The following is a 21,799-nucleotide window of genomic DNA, read 5'->3' as shown; positions in this document are numbered from 1 at the left end:
CGCTGCTGTAGTATAGTTAACGAGTTTTTCTACTATTTATTCTGAAATTAATTTAGTAATTATAATTATTTTGTCATTACTTTTGGTTATTTGCATAAAGTAGACTTATTTTCTAAAATTAGCCTTCAATAGTCTAGAACAAAAAAGTAATTGATTAAATAGGCCCGCTGTGAGCAACACTTAATAATATAAACAAAGTATGTGTTGTGTAGCGAAATCCATATTAAAATAAAAGACAAGCAAAAACAAAAACCAGAATTACTGTATTATCTCAATATCTACAACAACCAGTCAGTTACATAAATAATTACTGTACATGGAATAGTTCTTCATAAAACTCAAAAGGAGCCTAAATGTCTTTTCCCAGTTCTCTTCTTTAGAAACAGGGACATCAACCCATTAAGGGCACACGTCATAATTCATCATTTTCAGATAATTCTTGTTCCTTTTCTAAAGTTATTGAACACAGTTTCGCAGATTCAGTACACAACTTTATGTCTATATCATCTTCCTTTTGACTGAACAGGCGCACAATAGCTTCTTCATTTTCCTCCACGATGCCTTCACACTAAAATCAAGCAAACAAAACCAAATATCAGAGACTTGCTGGTATAATTCTCCAGGCAGACATAAGAATACTAGAGTATTGCAACATAATACAATTGATGTATGGCTTATTGAGTTAAACTAGATGATATATTAATAAGTGTATCTCTGACTATAGTTATCTGTACAACATTCACTGAAATAAGGAAATATTCCTTATGGCATGAATGAAACCTCCAGTCATCTAATTATTGTTTGTCATAATGTATGTGACACAGTAGAGATGTTCCACTGCTAATAACGTAAACTATTACTCTTGGGAGAAAGGACATAAATAATGAATGATTTGTCCAGAAACTGATTCCTTGGCAGTTCTTTCCACTTGTATCATGAATGTCAGCAGCAGTACTGTCTACTGGAATGCCATTTCCTACAAGAAGATTCACACTGTATCACAAATGCACACCAAAGTATGGGATATTGTGCTCTGAGAAATTTAGTGAGCGCTGTAACAAAAACTTGCTCTCTGATTTCTCAACTAACTAGCCACATTATACAGAATTTGTTGAAGTATTTGTTTTCAGGCTGATACCTTATAACACAACCACACTAGCACCCTTCCCTATTTCGTATTGTGCTTATTTATTGACAATTCAGACCATATGTTACGTCTTTTGTTATTTTTTCATGCCATGAGCTCTGGATTTTTGCCCAAAATATTATCTCCAAACAAATTTTTAAGAAAGCTATTGTGTCTAAAAACACAAAATAACCTTAATGGGAGTGTTCAATATTGCATTATAAAAGGGTCCAGAAAGAAGGACTGCTGAAAGATTCGGTTTATGAGAGACAAATAACAGAAGAGAATGTGTGTGTCTTATCCCTGCAACTTTACAATCTTCAAAATACTACAACAGAGATATAGTTTGTTAAGCATTCTAGTGATAAAAACAGATAATAAACTGGTTTTATACACACTAAGAGGATATATGGAAATCTAATAAAATTTAGTAATATTTATGTAGACAGCGATCGTAAGTACTAGACTGGACAACAGAGGAGTGGTGTAGAAAATAAGGAGAGGATATATGACTATAAGAGTACGGTAGTGAAAGGGGGAACAGTGGGTTTTAGGCTAGAGAGATTGCAAGGTTGACGAAAATATGAGACAGGAGATTCTACTTACATAGTTCAGACAAACAAGTGCTGTAGGATGATCCAATATCATAGGTACTGAGGTAGCTATTAAAATCATTAATGTTGTGTGTACAATGTATTTAATAACTGAGTGGTCAAGCTTGTTGTTATCCACAATTTTCTGGTGGTCATTCATGGTGGTTAATTGTCATTCCCGCATAAAATGCTACACAGTAATTGTAGAACAGATGGTATATAATTTGGCATCACCAAAATGTGATATGGCTCTTGGAGAAAGAACTTTTTAATTTGGAATGTGTGACATCTATCAAAATTGAGGTCCTTAGGTAGTTAATATTTCGGATATAAATAGTGTTAGTTCACTGAGTTGAGAAGGAACAGGTAAATCTGATGTAGGAGTAGATGTTGAGGTCCTGCGGGAAAGAACAAACTGCCCTTGCCACAGGTTTAGTTCATGTGAGACTATCAGTTAATCTAAACCAGACCTGGGGTTTTAGGTGTTGAGTGGCTAAGAAGGATCCCTTTAGACGACCAGTAAACAAGTTAGCAAAGGATGGTGGGTGCCACACTGGCACTCATGGCCGTTTCATGGATTTGTTTTTAGACTTAGCTTCTCAGTTGTCCAGAAGCATTTAGAAGGAGGGATTCTGTTTCATACAGGACAGCACTGTGGAAGGTAATAATCCATGGACATGGGGGATGTTTGAAGAGGTGATGTAAGAAATTATTAGCATCTTGGCTGCAGGAAAGGATACTATTAACAACTGATTGGAGGCCACAGTATTCTGATAATCTGTGTCCCAGATAATGTTTCCCTTCTTTAACCTATGCACGAATGACACTATGAAACATGTAGACCACACTTCCGCTTATAAGATATATAGCTGCCACATAGTTTCCAATACAAAACCCTGAAGTCCTTGTGGAATGTAGTCAAACTAAAATTGTACCAGAAAGGGTGGCCTAATATAGATATTTCCAGGCCAGTTTTAAAGTATCACATAGAATAAGGTATCCAATTTAATAGCAGGAGAGTTGCTTTTTGGGGAATATGCCGGAAATGGTCACCACTGACATCAATGCTGCACTGTGTGTGATATATCTAACTGTGGAAAATCCAGGATGGAATGTAACAATATTATGAAAAGGGAAATTGCTGCTCACCATATAGCGGAGATGCTGAGTCGCTGATAGGCACAACAAAAAGACTGTCGCAATACAAGCTTTTTTCCTTTTCATAATAGTGTTCTATGTCTAACTGTGTATTCTGTATGGCAGCTCTGCCTCAGGCTGGCAGCAATAGCATTTCCAATATCTGTTGCTCTTCTTGCTTATGAAAGAGATGGAAGGGGGGATTTGAGCAGAACAGAGTTTACCCTGGTTAAAAACGATAGGGAAAAAAATCAATTGAGCTTAGAAACCAGGAGATTATACCAATTTCTCATGAGCACATGACAAGGTTGCACTAGTGATGTCTGCTGTTGCTCCATCTAGCTGAAAATGGAAGCTGCAGTTCTGCTGACTTTTGTTATAGTTGTAAAAGACCAGTTTTATATTTTTGTTTCAGTAGCTTATCTCCAACACATAAGCTCAAATATAATAATAATAATAATAATAATAATAATAATAATACAAACAATGAGATTGTCTAGTTTGTTTACTATTTTACGCAACCTGGAAGATAATTTGATCATTATAACAACTAGACATTTATGTATACCAAAAGAATAGTCAAACCAGAAGTAAAGCCTTGGAACTCCAACGTCATCATGTAAAGTCTTAAAAAATGTGTTCATATGTCACATAAATTACATCTTATCTGCATATTAAGACATGTTGTACAGACAATAATTACTTTACATGACAGTTCAATTCTAACTTACCCCTTCCTACATCAACTTTATTATTTAGAACAACGTACAATCAAGCCACATTTCATGCAAAGACATACCAGATTTAAGAGAAATGAGAAACCGCAGAGATACTTACATAAAATTTAAGGCTTCTGTTTAAATCAGAATCTTGAATAACATCAACTTTGCCCATGTCTTCGTTCAGTTTGCCATCATTTGTTATAAGTTTAAGTACAGTCAATTCTCCAGATGATTTGTAGGTGGCTCTAACATAATCATCCATTTTGTTACATATTGTTTCAAGTACTTCAGTCAGATGGAGTTCAGATCGTGCATATGGTACCTATAATATTAGCAACTGTTATTTACTTTAAGGAGAATTTCAAATGAATTGCACGGGCATATAGAGCATGCATACAAGGGAAAGAGCTACTGTATGTACTTTCAGATCTTATTAAAAGACTTCTATCAATTAAGTTCTCAACTATAGTACAATCCTTGAGTGTATGGGTATCTGCAAGTCATAACTGTGGGGTAATACAGAAGTACACATTATGATACTATTGCATCATGAACACACAAACAAACTGAAATCTGTGAACAGTCACAAATGAGTTCACTCATATGCTCAAGACAGTTAAGAGTTTTAGTATGTCACATACCCTTGAAACTATTGCATAATGTACCTATAATGATTTAACATTAAAGTGCTATGTTATTTCGTGACAGAAGTCTTTAAGTGCATGAAAAGCTGCAGAGTTCACAATGACAAGAAGAGAGAGATGTTTGGCTGTTCCTTTTACTTTACACACTAATTCACTTCAAGTAGAAATATATTTATGGAAGTAAAAGACCAAAACCTATTGGCAAATATCTCTGCAATGGCATGTAAACTTTAAAGAAACTTCCTGGCTGAGAAAAACAGTATGCTGGAAGAGGATTTGAACCCAGAATTCCACTTTTTTTTTTTTTTTTGCGAACTTTTAACCATTGAGGAATCCAGGCACACTTCATAGTCTGGCTCAAAACTTCAGTCTGCTAGTATCTTTCAACCTATTTCCCAAACACTAAAAAGACACTTCTGCAAGCATTTTTTCCAAGAGTACTGCAAAAACAAGGTATGTAGGAGACCTTCAGTGGAATTTTGGAAGTATGAGAAATGTTTTCATAGACAGAAAGCTTTAAGATGAGTTGCAAGGGATGTGTGTATTACACAGTTGGCAGAATTTCCTGTGAATGACAAGGCTTTGGGTTTGAGTCACAGTCACAAAATTTAAATATTCACATATGCCCACGTTTTGAGTTTCATCGAATACAGACAACAATATCTGCCTTCCTACACCCTAGTGTATTTGTAAAATGTAAAATGTGTGTATGTAATCAGAGAGAAAAAAAGGGGGGGGTGAAGGGTGAAATCAAGAGACGGGTGAAGTCAATAGCTGAAATAAGTCAGTCAAATATTTAGATTGCATATTCCTGACATACTGACAGTGGGAACAGCAACCAACACATACAGAAAAAGTATTTGCTTTAGTCTATAGTCACATTTTTTATTTTGTCTACTGGCTACCAGTTTTGGTACACATAACCATCCTTGGGAAATCCTACGATCAAACAATCACAGCATGTACTTAAAATAATAATGTGAGAAACTTTTACAATATATTTTCTCTCCCTGACACACAATTGTGATGCTTGCTTCCCAAGTAGGTGTGTCAAAAACTAAATCAACAAGTCAATGTCAGGCTCTAAATAGATGCAAATTGTGGCCAGCAGTGATAAGAGTGCTGCCTGTGTAGAGTGTTTCTTTGTTTTTCTTCTTAAAAAATGTGATATTTATGAAATCACATAACAAAACATAGACTAAAAGGAGTCACCACTCTAATAAAACATTAAAAGCAATTCAGTAAATCTTGTTAACCACATTCCCATTCACCATTTGCATACGGTCTATATCATTAAAAAACATTGATATGATCATGAATCATTTAATCAAGTAAATGTTATCATAACATAGATAACTCTAAATTATTTTTATTGACAAGATGTCCAGAATCCTAGGGGAACAGCAGTGCACTATGGCTAAGTTTTGCTCTGCAGCCATTGATCTTTGGTCCCATGTCCAGTTTCATATTTATCTCAGCAGTGTGAATAGGCTCTCAGTGGCACCGAATTGTGCTTCCTCCACACCATGCCGCAGTTCATCAACCCGCCACCGCTATGATAACCATTCCTCATATGTTCCAGGCAGTTGTGAGAACTTGCATTGATGGACTTTGGTATTAGCAGAAAGCCACAACACTAATTCATACAACTGTGTTGTGCTGTGAATGTTTTGGCATTTTAAGCCAAAAGTGCACAGAGTGGCCTGAGTATGGTACTGTGTACCAATACCAGCAGCCAGAGAGAGAAAAAAAAAAAAATTCAGATAATTAAAAAAATAATTAACAGTGTACCCAAATGATGTTCATAATGAATGTTATATGAAACTTCCTCACTGTTTTTATATCATTTATAAACAACTATAATGGGATGCTGCAAATTGACTCAACACTCCGAGACTAAGTGTTGACAGTGCCACCAATGGCTGACACCAGCAACATCAGTGATGGGTTTGATGGACGATACCTCTGGCGAAAACTGTGAATTAAGAGAGCCAGCACTGTCTAATCACACCAATACTGTGTGTACTTCCGAATCCCACTCATCATCTACTTCAACATAAGCAGTGGCCTTGCCTTATTGGAAAATGGTTTTTGTTTGGTCTGTTCTTCTGACTGGTTGTGATACTTTGGTGTCTGCTACCTGACCTTTGGCAATGGGCACATACTTCTGAGGTGGTTTGTGTATCTGTACTTCTATTTGCTTCCCTGGAGCCTGTGCCATGTCACCATAATAAAGTATAGTTTGTGCAAACTCTAAAATGGCGATGAAGGTGACAATCTACGAACAGATACATGTGTGTTTTGTTCATAAACAAGAGTGTGAACCAAGAATTCGTAAAACTATGGCAGCAAAATCGACTGTATCAGCAAATGTAGTTTCAAGAATTTTGTTGGCTACAATAACAATGAAACCAGCAATTACAACAGGTAAACCAGCAAATGATGAAATAGCTACTTGCAGCAATGAACCTAACCCTGACGGTGCCACAATTTCAAACATTTGATGCTGCAATGGAAAACTGGACCTCATATCAGATTAAGTCTACAGGTTCACTTTTGTTAAGTTGCATCTCAGATTCCGAGATGAAGTGTGCTTATTTTTTGACCCCTAAGTCACCAATTTATAAGTTGCTTCAAAAACTTAACCAGTTGGTAGAGCCATGAGTCACATGAGAACACATGTACATGGTAAAAACAATTTCACCACCCAACTCATAAAGTGGTAACTAGATTTAAATTTCTTCAAGTAGCAAAAATGATTCATGGTCATATTTCGAGAAGGTATGGCATCATCAATGCCTACACCATGGTGCCGCCTGCCATGTAACCACAGATCACGCATCAGACAGCACACGGCCAGATGTTATTAGCGCAGGCACAGTGCTGGCGAGCTGGACAGTCCAAGTATGGCCCATCCACATAGCAACATCCATGGTAATATAGCAACATCCAGTTGGTGTGCCAACATCACATAGCTACATGACAGTACCGCGCCAATTACACTAAGCCACGCAACAGTGGACTCAACGGCAGTCATATTCCTATGCTGCCTGGGACTTTATAAGCACATGCAGCCCTTCATTCCAGTAGTCTCTTCTTGGACTTTGCTATCACTGGTGCCATGATGCCACACCATTCAGATCACCATCATCAGGATTACAACCCCACTCTGGAAGTGGATTACACAAGGGATTCTGCTTCACAGCACTCCAACCTTGGTGTTATAAATTGACTCTGCTGACAGCCATCACAGTGGCTGCTCTAGATCATTCATAGGTGTATAGTATTGTTCTCTATTGGCTTTTTGTCTTGTTGTGGAATAAACTTGTCCACTCATGCCTGCTGTTATTTGTTGTCTCTCTGATGTTATCCCCAAACAGAATGGCTTATCAAACTCCAGCAGAAAAAAACAGTAATAACAATGTGTACCACGAACAAGAAGGTGACTCATGGTGATCCATTTTATAACAGTGAGATAGGTGAACCTAAAAAGTCAGTGCAAAAAGTGAAAAAACTTCAGACAGAACAGTTGCACTGGAGATACTGAAAAGGGGTATCAACTGAAGAACCCAAAACTGAATAATATCAGGCGACTTTTCTATCTCCACTTTGGAAAAAACTGGGACACAAACAAAAAGCTGCAGTTCTCCAAAACTGCTCCTGGCTGCTGCTGATGTTGCTTTGACAGAAGACTGTATGTATGACGATGGACTAAATGACAATCAGAGCAATTTTGATGTAATGGAAGAGGACGAAATGGATTTCATATATGCCAGAATTTACTACATGCTTACTTGACTCTGTCATACTGGCTAACATAATAAATTTAAGTTTTTCCTACTTTTTCTTGAGTGCAAAATAATATATTGCTTTATTTGTGAGTTTCTACAAAGTGAATGTTGAGTAAACACCTTCTGAAGTCATTACAACTGACTTCTTCATATTTTGATGTTATAGTATTGTTTAATTTTTTGGCTAGTACTTGTGAACAGATAGCAGTTCATCTCAACCCGTTGAAATTGTTTCCCCATTGTTGGAGACTCATTCATTCCATCTGACAGAATTTTCAGTAGACTGGAAATAGAGTTCAGGCACAGGGTTGTCACTGAGAGCCCAGAAGACACACAACAACCACAGACCATTCTGCCAGCTCTACAGAAGCTGGATGACACATGGGCATAGGCCTGGGCACCAACAGAAACAGAGCCAGTCATTCCATGCTAGCTTCAACTGGCACCTCCATAGGCCTCAACAGTTTCAGTAGCAGCTTCTGACCATTGGGACCAGGACCAGAATTGGAAACTCCTCCATCAACAGGGGTGCCACAGAACCTCCTGGCAGGGACTTCTGCTGGTCCAAGTTCCTATGGACCAGTTAAATGGGTGAGGGATCTCGAATCCTAGCTGATAACAATTAGGAGATTGGACAGATTGAATGAACACTCCAAGTCTCAGTGCCACTAGTGCCTAACTCCAGCAACTACTGCCACCACAGCTAGTGGAGGGTGTGGCTGGCAATACCTCTGGCAGATAAGCACCACCAAGCCACACCAATGCTGTGATGATTTTTTTTTTTTTTACTTTTGTTCATGCCATGACTTTAGGTTATCAAACCACAGTTTCTGTTTTGATCATCTTATAAACCGGTTGCGACACCTTGATGTTTGATATTTGGCTTTGGACGTGGATTTCTGTGTATGTATCCACTCCCTGAGCCTCTGTCTGATCAATGTAACAAATTGATTGTGAACTCTTAAAACTTTAGTAAGTATAATGATTTCTGAATAAATATAGCAATCAGTGTTTCTAATAATTAATTAATTAAATATATTATTATTGGCTTTGTACAGTGTTAGATGCCATGAATTCTCATTCATGCATGCAAATCTTCATGTCAGGTGACTCTCTCTCTCTCTCTCTCTCTCTCTCTCTCTCTCTCTCTCTCTCTCTCTCTCTCTGTGTGTGTGTGTGTGTGTGTGTTTGTGTGTGTGTGTGTGTGTGTGTGTGTGTGTGTGTTTGTTTGTTTGTTTTTGTTTTTGGATCTGATGGGCACCCAATGGCAACATCATCAGCACCCTCACAATTATAAAAACAAACAAATATGTAGATGAACTAAAAGTGTTGTACACGAGTGCACCCGAAATGACAACACAGTCACTCTGTATCACATGCACTCAAACCCATTAGGGGGGAAGAGAACCAATCAAGAAATTAAAACACAGAAGAACTAAAAGAAATGCACAAGGAAATGTGACTGGCTGAACACTTACAAAAATCTAGGGTGTCAGCCACCCTTTGAAACATTAAGAACATCTGCCTAAAATCTTATTAAAAATGTTGGACAATTCACAAAACTTTAAAACCCTAACCACATTTGTTTGATCTGCTGGCAAATCTGCCGCAGTCTGCTTGTCGGCAAATAAAATGCAGCCCAATAAAATGTGGTGCACTGGGATCTGCATGCCACAAGCACCACACATTGGAGGGTTCTCTCGCCGGAGTAAGAATCCACGTGTCATAGGGCTGTGGTCTATGCGAAGGTGGGTAAGAAGGACCTTGTCCTGCCGACGTGGCTGGAAGGAAGTACTCCACGGCCGAGACCTGAGCTTAATGACATGAAGCTTGTTATTGGTCACTGCCAGCCACTTGTCTTCCCATCGACACGTGACTTTGTACCTCAACAGCGAGGTGATAGCATGCAGGGGGATAGCACATCGAAATAGCAGAGGATCATGACATGCCTCCTTGGCCACTCTATCTGCCCTTTCAATCCCTGTAATTCCAATGTGCCCAGGTACCCAGCAGAAAGACACCTCCTTCCTCAGTTGCTGTAGTTGTAGGAAGGCATCCTGGATATTCTGGGTTACTGTATCTGCTGGGTACAAACGTTGGAGAGAGTAAAGGGGGCTCAGAGAATCTGAGCAGATGAGAAATCTAACACCAGGAGAACATCTCATCTGCTCCAATGCTCGCAAGATCGCATATAATTCTACGTCAAAGACAGTAAATTCTTGAGGCAGTCTGACCTTGAAGACACAATCCGGGAAAATGACAGAGCAACCAACATAGTCCCTTTGCTTACACCCAACTGTAAAAAGCAGCTACATGGTTGTGGTACTCAGATAAGATATTAGAGAATATCGCATTAAAAACAGAAGCAGGAGTGCTATCTCTCCTGTACTGCACCAAATCTAAAATCACTCTGGGCCTCTCCATTAACCCGGGTGGCAGCTGGTTAAAACCCTGGCTTTGGAGTCGTACTGCGTCCACACCGAGTGACTCCAGGACACGCTCCATGCAGATCCTAAATGGCACTGTGGCTCATGGACGGTTGTGAAAAAGGTGTTCCAGAGGTGGATGAGCAACAGTATGGCATGCAGGTGAAGTTGGAGCTGCAAATAACTTACATGCCTGACAAACCATGAGGAGTCTTATTGCTCTTTTCTGTAGCAGTAGTATTCTTTCTAAATGTACGTCAGCTGCACAACCCCATAGTTCAATTCCATAATTCAGAAAAGGGTAAAGTGTTCCATAATATACTAATTTCAGTGCTTGGCTAGGAACTATCTTTGCGAGCTGGCTAAGGAGATATATGGCACTACTGACTTTTCCGCATACGAAATTAATGTGGTATGTCCACCGCAAATTTTCATCAACATATACACCCAGGAATTTACAGTTACCATTTTCTGTTGAAGGGATATTACGTACACTACTCATATTGTTGTGATGAGAACTGCCTGTTTTAAATGTCAGTAGTTGAGATTTGGTGACATTATTGGTATTATTTGTAACAACACAAACATTCTGACCAAAAATGGCTGTTTAAACAGACTGTACCTCCTCCTCAAAGGTACTGGAAAAGATTATGTATGCAAGAACCATAACATGCCTCTCGCAAAATAAGATACTCAGCCAGTCTCAATTTCGATTTCAAATGGATGCACACACAAAAATGTTATTCTTCAATTAAAAAATCATATTATATAAAATTGAAATGACTAAATATTGGTAATATTCTGTGACCAGAGAAGCTAAACTATTATGGGAACAGAGGTCTTGCTGGCAACTTCTAACTAACTAAAACAATGCAGAAGGTAACATTAAGAATTCCAGGAAGTATACAAAATGAAATAGGATCATCAGAATGAGGAATAATCACTACAGGTGTGCCAAAGAGATCAATATTGAGTCCACTATTGTTCTTATAGTTTATAAATGATCTGTTATCATATATCCAAAAAGCAGAAATAGTTCTCTTTGCTGATGATGCAAGTACTACACTTAAAAATGTCAATTAAGTTAATAATTTATTTTCTGCAAATAGATACTCACTGAACTTAGCTAAAAAACAGTATATGCAATTCTATACTGCAGTAGGCCTGATCACACCATTATAAATAATGCAACAAGGGTAAAATTATTAAAGGAAACAGAATATTCTAAATTATCAGGCACTCATATAAAAAAGAACCAGAACTGGAAGTCACGTGTTAAAGGTCTCGTTAAATGTCAAATGTCCAACTCTGTGTTATGGATAATACCAACTTTTATTCCACTGATGAATATTTAAATTTATGAAGTGTGTTATATAAATACTTAATGTATAATGTGTATTATTCTAAACTTAAATAAGTATGTCTAGAAATCACTTTCAGACATGTACTTAGAACCTGACTTGTCCAATGTCTTTGCAAAAGATGCTTTTGTAGACAATGGATGAATAAATACGAGGGTTGGAACTTTAATAGTGGCAACTATTTATTTACAGCTCATACAAAATAGATATGTGTTTCAAAGTTTTACTGACCTTCAAAGTAGTCACCTACATTGTGTACAACCCGCTGCCAATGATGTGGAAGTTGTAGGATACTCTTAACAGTGCCAATTGTGTTGACAGTTTGAGTGGCACGGTCTATTGCCCGACAAATTTGTAGCAGTTCTGAAGCGAATGCCGTGAAGTCTTTCCTTCAGTTTAGAAATCGAGATGAACTCATGAGGGCTTAAGTCGGGGGAGTGCAGTAGGTGGTATAGCACTTAGCAGCCCCATCAGTCAAACAAATCAGTAACAGCTTGCACTGTACATGATTGAGCATTGTCCTACAAAATGATGGTCAGGTCCTGCAGGAAGTGTCATCACTTCTGTCTCTAAGCTGATTGTAGGGTGTATTCCAAAAATGAATAGCATAGAGAAAGAAGTGATGACACTTTCTGCAGGACCTGACCATCATTTTGCAGGACAATGCTCAAGCACATACAGTGCAAGTTGTTACTGATTTGTTGGACTGATGGGGCTGATGAGTGCTATACCACCTACTGCACTCGCAAATTCAACTCTATTTCTAAACTGAAGGAAACACTTCATGGCATTCGCTTCAGAACTGCTAAAAATTCGTCGGGCAATAGATCGCGCCGCTCGAACTGTCAACACAATTGGCACTGCTAAGAGTATCCTATGACTTACACATCGCTGGCTACGGTTTATACACAATAATGGTGACTACTTTGAAGGTCAGTAAAACTTTGAAACATGTATCTATTTTGTACAAGCTGTAAATAAATAGTTGCCACTATTAAAGTTCCAATCTTTGTACAATGCATGACAATACCACACTTTGGAGAAAAAAATTTCAAAAAATTGATTTACTTTTCCTATTTTCGTTAATATATATCTTATGGCATCATATTCTGAGATAACTCATCACTGGAGAAGAAGTGTGTATTGTACGCAAGTGTATACTAAGACTAATATGTTGTGTTCACAATAGAGCCTACTGTAGACAGCTATTTAAACAGTTGGACATACTGACAACAGCCTTATAGAACACTTACTCCCTTATGAAGTTTGATGTTAACGATCACCTATACTTTGAAAACAGTAGCAGCATTCATAAATGGGATCAGAAATGACGGACACTATCCATAACTCAGCCTTAGGGTGGTCCACAAAGAAGGGAGGCAGTTGGCCATAAAAATCTTTGACCACATACCCAGAAATATAAAGAACTTAATAGAGGATAAAATTAACTTCAAACACAAACTGGAAGCATATCTGTATGTCAACTCCTTCTACACTGTAGAAAAAGTTCTGAATATGTAATAATATGGTGTGTGTGTGTGTGTGTGTGTGTGTGTGTGTGTGTGTGTGTGTGTGCGCGTGGAGGGGGGCGTGTGTGTGTACATTTGTGTAAATAATTTTCCATGAGAATGTGTATTATAATTGTATAAGTGACCCATCGTATACCATAGCAAGAGGTTACAATTATGATCAATGGAACATGCAAATAACTAAATTACACTAAATCTAATATACACACCGCTCTCTGATCCTGATTTCCATTCGCATCAATTCTGTAGCTGCCCACATCGACCTTCTTCCGTGGGTCTACTTTTTGCACTTCAAATTCGATTTCCTCAACTAGCTTTTGACACACTGAAAAGCAGATCAAAATATTCAAAATTAATATCACATATGACTACATTTAATTATTTTATTAATTCCCTCTGCACTTATTAAGAGACAAGAAACAACGGAGAGGTAGGCTTTTGCAATGTAAGTATGTAGCCATACAAATTATTCTGATTTTTGTAATGTCTGTGAAGGAATATGGGAAATAACTAAAAACTACGATTGCTCCACTGCTTTAGTCACTTGAGTACCATTGTTTTCGTCAAGGAGCAGGTGAAATCAAAACCATTTCTTTCAGTTCCTTACCTAAACAAATGTGACTGCCAAAACAGTTCACAAAATAAATAAAAGCAGTTACTCTTTCAAAAGCAACAATTTATAAGCTAGTAATTCCCTTTAAGAGGTGAAATGTGTAGTGCCACTGATAGGCACATGTGAAAGTAAGAGTGTCACATTACTTTGCTTTCAGAAGTATAGTTCTTTTCTTGGGGAAGAGAGAGGGGTGGTTTGGAGAAGATTAAAAAGGAAAGGCACTCACTCACACACCAGACAAGTCTCTCTGCAGTGAGGTACAGCCATCCTCACAACTGGTGGTGGGCCTGTCTCATCCTGGCGTTCGATTAACCCACCCTTTCTTTTTAACCTTCCCCAACCTATCCCCCTCTCACCCCCAAACTAGGAATTATTAGTTCTAAACTCTAGGCAGTGTGTCATTTTTCACTTTTACATGTGTCTCTCAGCTGCATTACACAGTTTGCCCCCTCAAGGGAAACACTGACCAGCAATTCTGTCTCATAATTGACTAGTTTTCTGCAATGAATTTTCCTTTGATACAACACTTTAACAGACGTGCACCATTTCCAGAAGACTATTTCAAGGCTGCGATAGTCAATTAATACACTTACATATCACAAATACCACGCTATTTTAATAAAATAAATGAAAAAAATTATAACTGTAATTGATATATCCCAGTACAACTAGGGAAACAGCAGACTGGACAAACTGTTGTCTTGTCCACCTTGTAACTGCATACTCTAATGATGTTAAGAAAGTAATATTCCACAGAATTGGAGAGCATCTCTGCAACTTTGTCATGAAGAAAAGAAAATTTAGATTTCAAAACTGTCACTCAGCAATTTGAGGTACATTGCATCTCGCAAATGATTATTTGGAATTTGTAGACAAAAAGAGGTTTCATATTGGTATTTTTGTATGTGTAACAGTTGATTGTAGACTTTAAAGTCCTGAAGTACCTTAAGGATCTGTCCTTAGTTTTTTTCCTATTTCCTCATATGTATCAATAATTTACATTTATGTTCTATCATGGCATGCAATTTCATGTTTGCTAAGGATGCTAGCTATTCAATAAACAGAAAGTCATCTATCACACACTGTCTCATCTTTACTAGTTTTTCAAGCTAGACATACCTCAGTAACTCACCTTATGTATCAAAAACCTGTTATTTCATAATAATTGATCTGATATGTCTCATTCTGTGTAACCATTTTTTTAAGTTACTTTTCCACAGCTACAGTCTACATATGGGAACGAACCTTCCACCAGTATATCTTACATGCAATTCAGCACAATGCCGACTTAAACACTAGGAGAAGCACTTTCTATTATTATTTCTGTAACATCACAGTGATAACAGCAAAAATGTTCTCACTCCAAATTCAACAGTAAAGCAATATTCATGGTTTTTCTCTCATCAATGTTCTACTTCCTTACTTTTCCTCTTTTCCAACTTCAGCCATAATGTAAAGTTAAAACTGTACTACAAAATGCATCTGTGATATAGGTTTACAAGGATCTTTATGTAAATAATTTAAGACATAAAGATAACTACTCACCAAATAGTAGAGACACTGAGTTATTACTATGCACATAAACAAGACTAAAAACCTTGCCGGCTTTTGGATAAATTCTTTACACACACTGAACAAGGAGAGGAAAGAGGTGAAGAGCAAGAGCGAGGGTTGGGAAAGGGTGGCTGACAGCTATGAGAAATAGGAACCAAGAGTATGGGACAAGGGGGGGGGGAGGGGGAGGGGGAGGGAGGGAGGGAGGGAGGGAGGGAGGGAGGGAGGGAGGGGGTGTGTGTGTGTGTGTGTGTGTGTGTGTGTGTGTGTGTGTGTGTGTGTGTGTGTGTGTGTGTGTGTGTGCATGTGTGTGTGCATGCACGGTCTTATGGCAGTGGTGGAGGTGGGTGTGGGGGCAGGGGCAAGACTGAGACTGCAAATCCATCTACACAATTGAGCCATCCTACTCCAACCCTCCCTCCCTGTCTATGCCTCCTTCCTTGTTTCCCCCAAACCCAGATCCTCACCTCAGTTGAGTTACAGAGCTGCTGTGCCAGCAGAATGTAGCCACACAGGTGTTTTTGTGTGTGTATGGGGTGGGGGGGAGTGGGGGGGGGGGGGGAGAAGGGGGGGCACAGGAGGCACATGTGCACGTGAACTACACAGCTCTAATAAATATTAAAATGATGCTTCTCATAGTTAGCAAATCCTGTCTTCTCTATGGGCTTTTTGATGATTCAGTGACTCTACTGTTTAGCGCGGTGTTACCTTTACTACTTACATTGATATGCATAAGTCTCCATTGTTCATAAGCTTTAATGGCATGTACCAGTATCTAGTGCTAGGACAGTGTTTGTTTTTCGTTGTTTCAGTCATCTACTTTAAGCACGGTCTGTGCAGTTCTCCGTTCCTTTTGAATGCCAGCTATTCTCTTCATTTCAACATAACTGCTGTATGCTACATCATCACTCCTCTGTCTTATATCTAGGCCTGCCCCTGTGATTCTTCCCTTCCATCAGCCTTTTAACTACAGTTTCTAACAATGACTCACATCTTACTATGTGCCCATCCATTCCCCCTCTTTGATTTGTTGTGTTATTTACTAAGCTTTTTCTCCTCATTGACTCATTGTGACCCATTTTCAGACCTTATTTGATCAGTCCATCCCATCTTCCAAAGTCTCATGTAAAACTACATTTCAAAAAAGCTTATAATGTATTCATGTCAGTTGCCCCCATTGTCCATGTTTTGTAACTATACAGAGATGTGCTCCAAACATAGCTTATCATGACACTTTTTTGTGGTCTTAAGGTTTTTGGATGTTAAAAGCTGTTTCTTTTTACAGAAAATACTTTTGCCTTTATAAACCCTGCTACTATGTCTTTTTTGTGTATTCCTTCTTTATATGTTCCACTTGTAGGATGACAAAATGACTTGTCCATGTTAATTATTTAGCCATCCAGGATGTCCATATTTTGCACCCACCATTACCTTCAATTTCTTTTTGGTTATGTGCATACTATAGCCATAAGAATACATTAATTCCACTTCACTAAGGCCTCAACTCAGTTTCTGTTCACTTATAACAACCACTGCTATTCTTATCTCACCAGAAGACAATATCATACACATTTTCTGTCCATGACAAACAACTCTCACATCAAGAAAGTCCTTTACTTCTCTTACTGACTCTTCAAATAACAAATTAAATATCAGTCATGAATATGAGCAATCCTGCTGTATGCCTTTCCTGTTTTTGGTCTTTAGTACCATTCTATCAGGGCCGTCTATTATCAATAGCCTCCTTTAAATATAAAAATGCACTGTATGTTTCTGTGCTTCTCCTTAATCTGCCTTCTATTATTAACCGCAGAGCAATTGCTTATCAAGTGCCCCTGCTCCCCATAAAACAAAACTGCTCCTCTTTCAATCAACTTCCACTCTTCCATCTCCATACTTTTTGAAGAATGCACACATGTGAGTATTTTTGATACATATGGTACTAAAATGTTTCTACAGTAGTTCACATATATGTCCATTATGGCTTTCATCTGAAGTTTAACAATTACATTCTTCTCAAAACATGACAGCATTTCACCAGTTACGTAAATTTGATTTACGGGCTTATTCAGCTATTGTTTTGGTCTGATGTCCATAAAAGTTCTAGTATTTCATAAGGGTCTAAAAATTTATTTATTCCTTCCAAATTCACATAAAGCTTATTGAAATTCAGATATATGTACTCAATCTATCCTATCTTCTTCTTGCATCATAGTCTACTTTTCAGGTGGCCTAAATTGTTTCCATCTTCCCTTTTTTCTGCTACTATTACTCAGTCACCTTCTCTATCACTGATCACTGCGCTTCTTGTTCTGTGTTCCCTAAAATGATTATTTATGAGTGTGTTTGTGTGCAACACCTATCTTACCCTGTTTCAATTTTGTACCTATCTCAAGATATCTTTTTCCTCCATCAATTTTTCTGTATTTTTTCTATATTTATGATTCATTTCTGGACAGGTTTTATTGTTGTTTTCAGCATTTTTACATTTTTGTCATTTCTTGACTGATTGGTTGAGAGGGTTTATGGGACCAATCAGCAAGGTCATCAGTCCCGCGATCCCAAAGTTACTCACACAACAAAGAGGATCTGCTAAAAGTGGACAAACCCAGTCAGGGGTGTCTAACTACAAAACGAGGAAGTTAAAATACACACAGTAACAGGCATAAAAGGTTAGACTGAATCTAAAAACTGGACAAAAAAGGAGCACGCTTTCCACGGGGGAGTGGTCATGGGGTCCTAGACTGAGAAAATATGAAGAGAGGCACTTACCACAACCACCTAGCCTTATTCCAGGAGTAAAGCAAAACTTTATATCTGGAAATAAAAACCACTTTCATGAAGGAAGCTGGGGATCAATTCAACCATCTGCGAATCATCTGCTAGTATTAAATTTAAGGAATCTGGAAGACTATACTTGGCACGAAGGGCCAAAAGAAAGGGACATTCCACCAATATGTGGGATCCCGTCAGTCTGGCTCCACAACCACATTGTGGGGGTGGTTCCTTACGAAGGAGGAAACAATGGGTGAGCCTGGTATGACCAATGCATAGGCGGCATAAAACAGAAGGCTCCTTCTGAGAGGCACAGAAGGAAGAGCACCAGACCACAGTAGTCTTCTTGACTGTGAGGAATTTGTTGCTGAGAGCAGTAGCACACCAGATGTCATTCCACTTTTGTGCAAAGAGAAACCAGCTTCTGCGAGGAGATTGTCCGTGGGACTAGTGACGCAGACATGCCTGTCTGTAGCTGGAGTGATGAAAGGGAATGGAGGGTAACTATGAGCTTCTTTAGCCAGATTGTTAGCCAGTTCATTCCACACGACTTTGGACCCAGAGAAAGACAACTGAGCACGCGGCACAGCCGAGGGTGGAGAGAAGGTCACGGACAGCAGAGACCGAAGGGTGACGAGAGTAATATCAGTAGATAGCCTGCAGGCTGCTCGTGGAGTCTGAACAAATTAAAAGACTGTGGAGGGAGGCCTGAGAAACCGGCTTCTGTGAGGAGATTGTCCATGGGACTAGTGAAAAAGGCACGAACAACCAGACACACCACACAATGGTGAACAGGATCAAGTATTTTCAAAGTGGAAGGAGCCGCTGAGCCATAAACCTGACTTCCATAATGTAGAGTGGACAAGACCACAGCATGGTAAAGGTGGAGAAGAGCAGCACAATCTGCACCCCAAGATGCACAAGTGTGCACAAAGTGTATCACAAGGTGTTTTGCTAGGACCAATGGATCAGTGTACAGAACACCTTGCAAGTTAAGACCTTGGACAGTTGACAGTCAGTGGTGGCCAGAAGACTACGAACCTAGGACCAAACCTGTGATGCAGAGGCATACGTCCCCAGGAAGGAAACATAGTGCTTCCAGCATTCCTTTTTAATCTGCTTAATAAGGTAATGAGCCCTAGCATGGAGATGCTTAAAAGTGAGGAGGTTGGCCTGTGAAGGGTCTCATTTAAATTGCTGCAGTGCACATTGGTGGTACTGGACAATGACTGTGACATTCTTGGTCCACCACAGTACCAGTCAACTATGAGGGGGACCTGTGGATAGGGAGCAGCAGTGCCAGCAGCATGAAGAATAGTGACAGAGATGGCTTGCACAATCGCATCAATGCAATTCGAGAGGGAAGTATCTAAGAGCACAGCAGACATATATAGAGGCCAATTGGCCCTGCAGAATGCTCAACATGGGGGCATGTCTGCCTGGCTGCAGTAGGGGAATGATTGTATCACCAGAAAGTGGTCACTGTCACAAAGATCATCATGGGATGACCAATGTAGGGAAGCCACAAGAACAGGGGAGGAGATCGTGAGATCGATAGCAGTAAAGGTGCCATGACTGGCACTGAAGTGAGTAGGGGAACCGTCACTGAGGAGACAGAAATCAAAGTCTGTAATAAGCTGGACAATTAGGGTCCCCCTACCTGTTTAAAGGTCACCCCCCCCCCCCTCCCTACAGTAGGCGGTGGGCATTGAAGTCCTTGAGGAGAAGAAAGGGGGGCGGGAGTTGCTGAATTAAAGTAGACAGTTCAACATAAGGAAGTGGCCTACCTGCAGGGAGGTAGACATTGCAAACGGCGATTGTCTGAGTCATTTGCAGTCAAGCTACTATCGCTTCCAAATTGGTACAAAGGGGGATTCAGTCAATAATGACATTGAAGTGAACCAAAGTGCAGACCACTGCCAGACACTAGCCCAGGGCCAGCATGGTTCTGAGAGACTGTCCAATAACCACAAAATGTTGGAGAGTGGTCATCACAGAAGTGTGTTTCTTGAAGTGCAAGACAGAATGCAGAATAGGAGGAAACAAAACATTGTATTTCCATTAAGGGGGTCTAAACTAAAAACAAGAAATTGTGCAATCTGGTAGACCTTGCTCAGAACTGCCTAATCTGAAGACAGCTTGTAAAGATAAAAGCGAAGAATACGTTCGACATTTACAAATGTCTCAATATAGCAGGACAGACGGGATCGCAGGGAGCTCGATGCTTAATCAACTTTTTTGCTGGCCATTTCTATTGTTCACAAAAGAAGAAACTGTATGGTCAAACAATGGATATAATAATCTCAACAACTTGCACAATGCCATACAGAACAACGAGAAATCTCACTCTCACATTTTATCGGTGCTCCAACATAAAACTTTTGGCACTACGCGTATAGATATTCAGCTTGATACACAGTTACGGACTGATATTGCACATCATAATGAATCTGTTAGGAAAACTAGAGAAGTGCTGAAAAGATTAATGGAAATTGTACGTGTTATTGCTGTTCACGAGCCTCCATTTCATGGACATCATAGGGAGAAGATTCTCTGAACAACGGTGTTTACTTAGGTGTCATTGAGTTACTATCTCAGTATGATGCTACATTAAGTAATCATCTTCAGATGCCCAGAATATTTCGTGGAACTTCAAACAGAATACAAAATGACATAATACTTGCTGCCAGTGAAGTACTTCTAAAAAAAAAATTAAAGAAGAAATTACACAGTCAACATTTGTTGCTTTGTTATTAGACGAAACATCAGATATGATGAATTCTTCTCAACTCCTAACGACACTAAGGCAAACGTGAATTCTGAAACTGGAGAAGTTCATGAAAGCTTCATCTCATTTACTGATATTAGTGCAGGTAGAACAGCCAGTGGGTTGCTTCAGCACGTGGTCAAGATTGTAGAAGAATTTGATTTAAGTCCTCAGTTGGTTGCTCAAATATTTGACAGTGCAGTTGTGATGACCGGCCATTCGGGTGGACTAAATGCTAAAGTTCAAGAACTATATCCAAAGGCCATATTTGTTCATTGTCTGAGCCACAGCTTAAATCTAGTTCACTCTCAGTCAGTTTCTTGCATAAAAGAATGCAGAATATTTTTTCAGGCACTAACAGGTTTGGGGTCATTTTTCCACAAATCCTCAAAAAGAATGCATGAAGTACACAAATTTACAGTGAAAAGAATGCCAAGACATCCCAATACGATGGAATTTTTCATCCCGTTTGGTTCACACTGTGAAAGATCAGCAAACCTCATTTGTTGAAGTCTTTGAACACATACTGGATGAAAGCTCAAACTGGGGCAATGAAACAGTAATTGCAGCTCAAGGATTTTTGAAATTTCTGACTAGCCCTGAAACAACTTTTTTGCTACTGACATTCAGCAGAATTTTTTGTTTCACAGGTGTACTCTTAAATATTCTTCAGTCTAAACACCTAGATAGCCTGTATTGATCACAAAAGATCCAAGATATGAAAAGGAAAATACTGAACCTTGGAAACCAGGCTGATTTGG

General features: G+C 39.0%; 1 protein-coding gene across 2 annotated transcripts in view; it reads right to left on the bottom strand.

Annotated features, from left to right (window-relative positions):
• Positions 1 to 242: 242 nt before the first annotated feature.
• The window catches only part of LOC126184866 (protein seele), an 83,117-nt gene continuing 61,560 nt past the window's right edge, over positions 243 to 21,799 (bottom strand). For both annotated transcript variants that reach the window (XM_049927485.1, XM_049927484.1), the window contains 3 exons: positions 13,539 to 13,654; positions 3,694 to 3,900; positions 243 to 568 (listed from right to left, as the gene is read on the bottom strand). In XM_049927485.1, coding sequence (XP_049783442.1) covers positions 413 to 568; positions 3,694 to 3,900; positions 13,539 to 13,654 — 479 coding nt within the window. In that variant the 3' untranslated portion in view covers positions 243 to 412. The remainder of the gene's footprint in view (positions 569 to 3,693; positions 3,901 to 13,538; positions 13,655 to 21,799) is intronic.

This window comes from Schistocerca cancellata, chromosome 4, assembly GCF_023864275.1.
Source record: "Schistocerca cancellata isolate TAMUIC-IGC-003103 chromosome 4, iqSchCanc2.1, whole genome shotgun sequence".
NCBI classification, from domain to species: Eukaryota; Metazoa; Arthropoda; class Insecta; order Orthoptera; family Acrididae; genus Schistocerca; species Schistocerca cancellata.
Note: the sequence above shows the minus strand (reverse complement) of the source record. Positions and strands in the feature narration are given on the sequence as shown.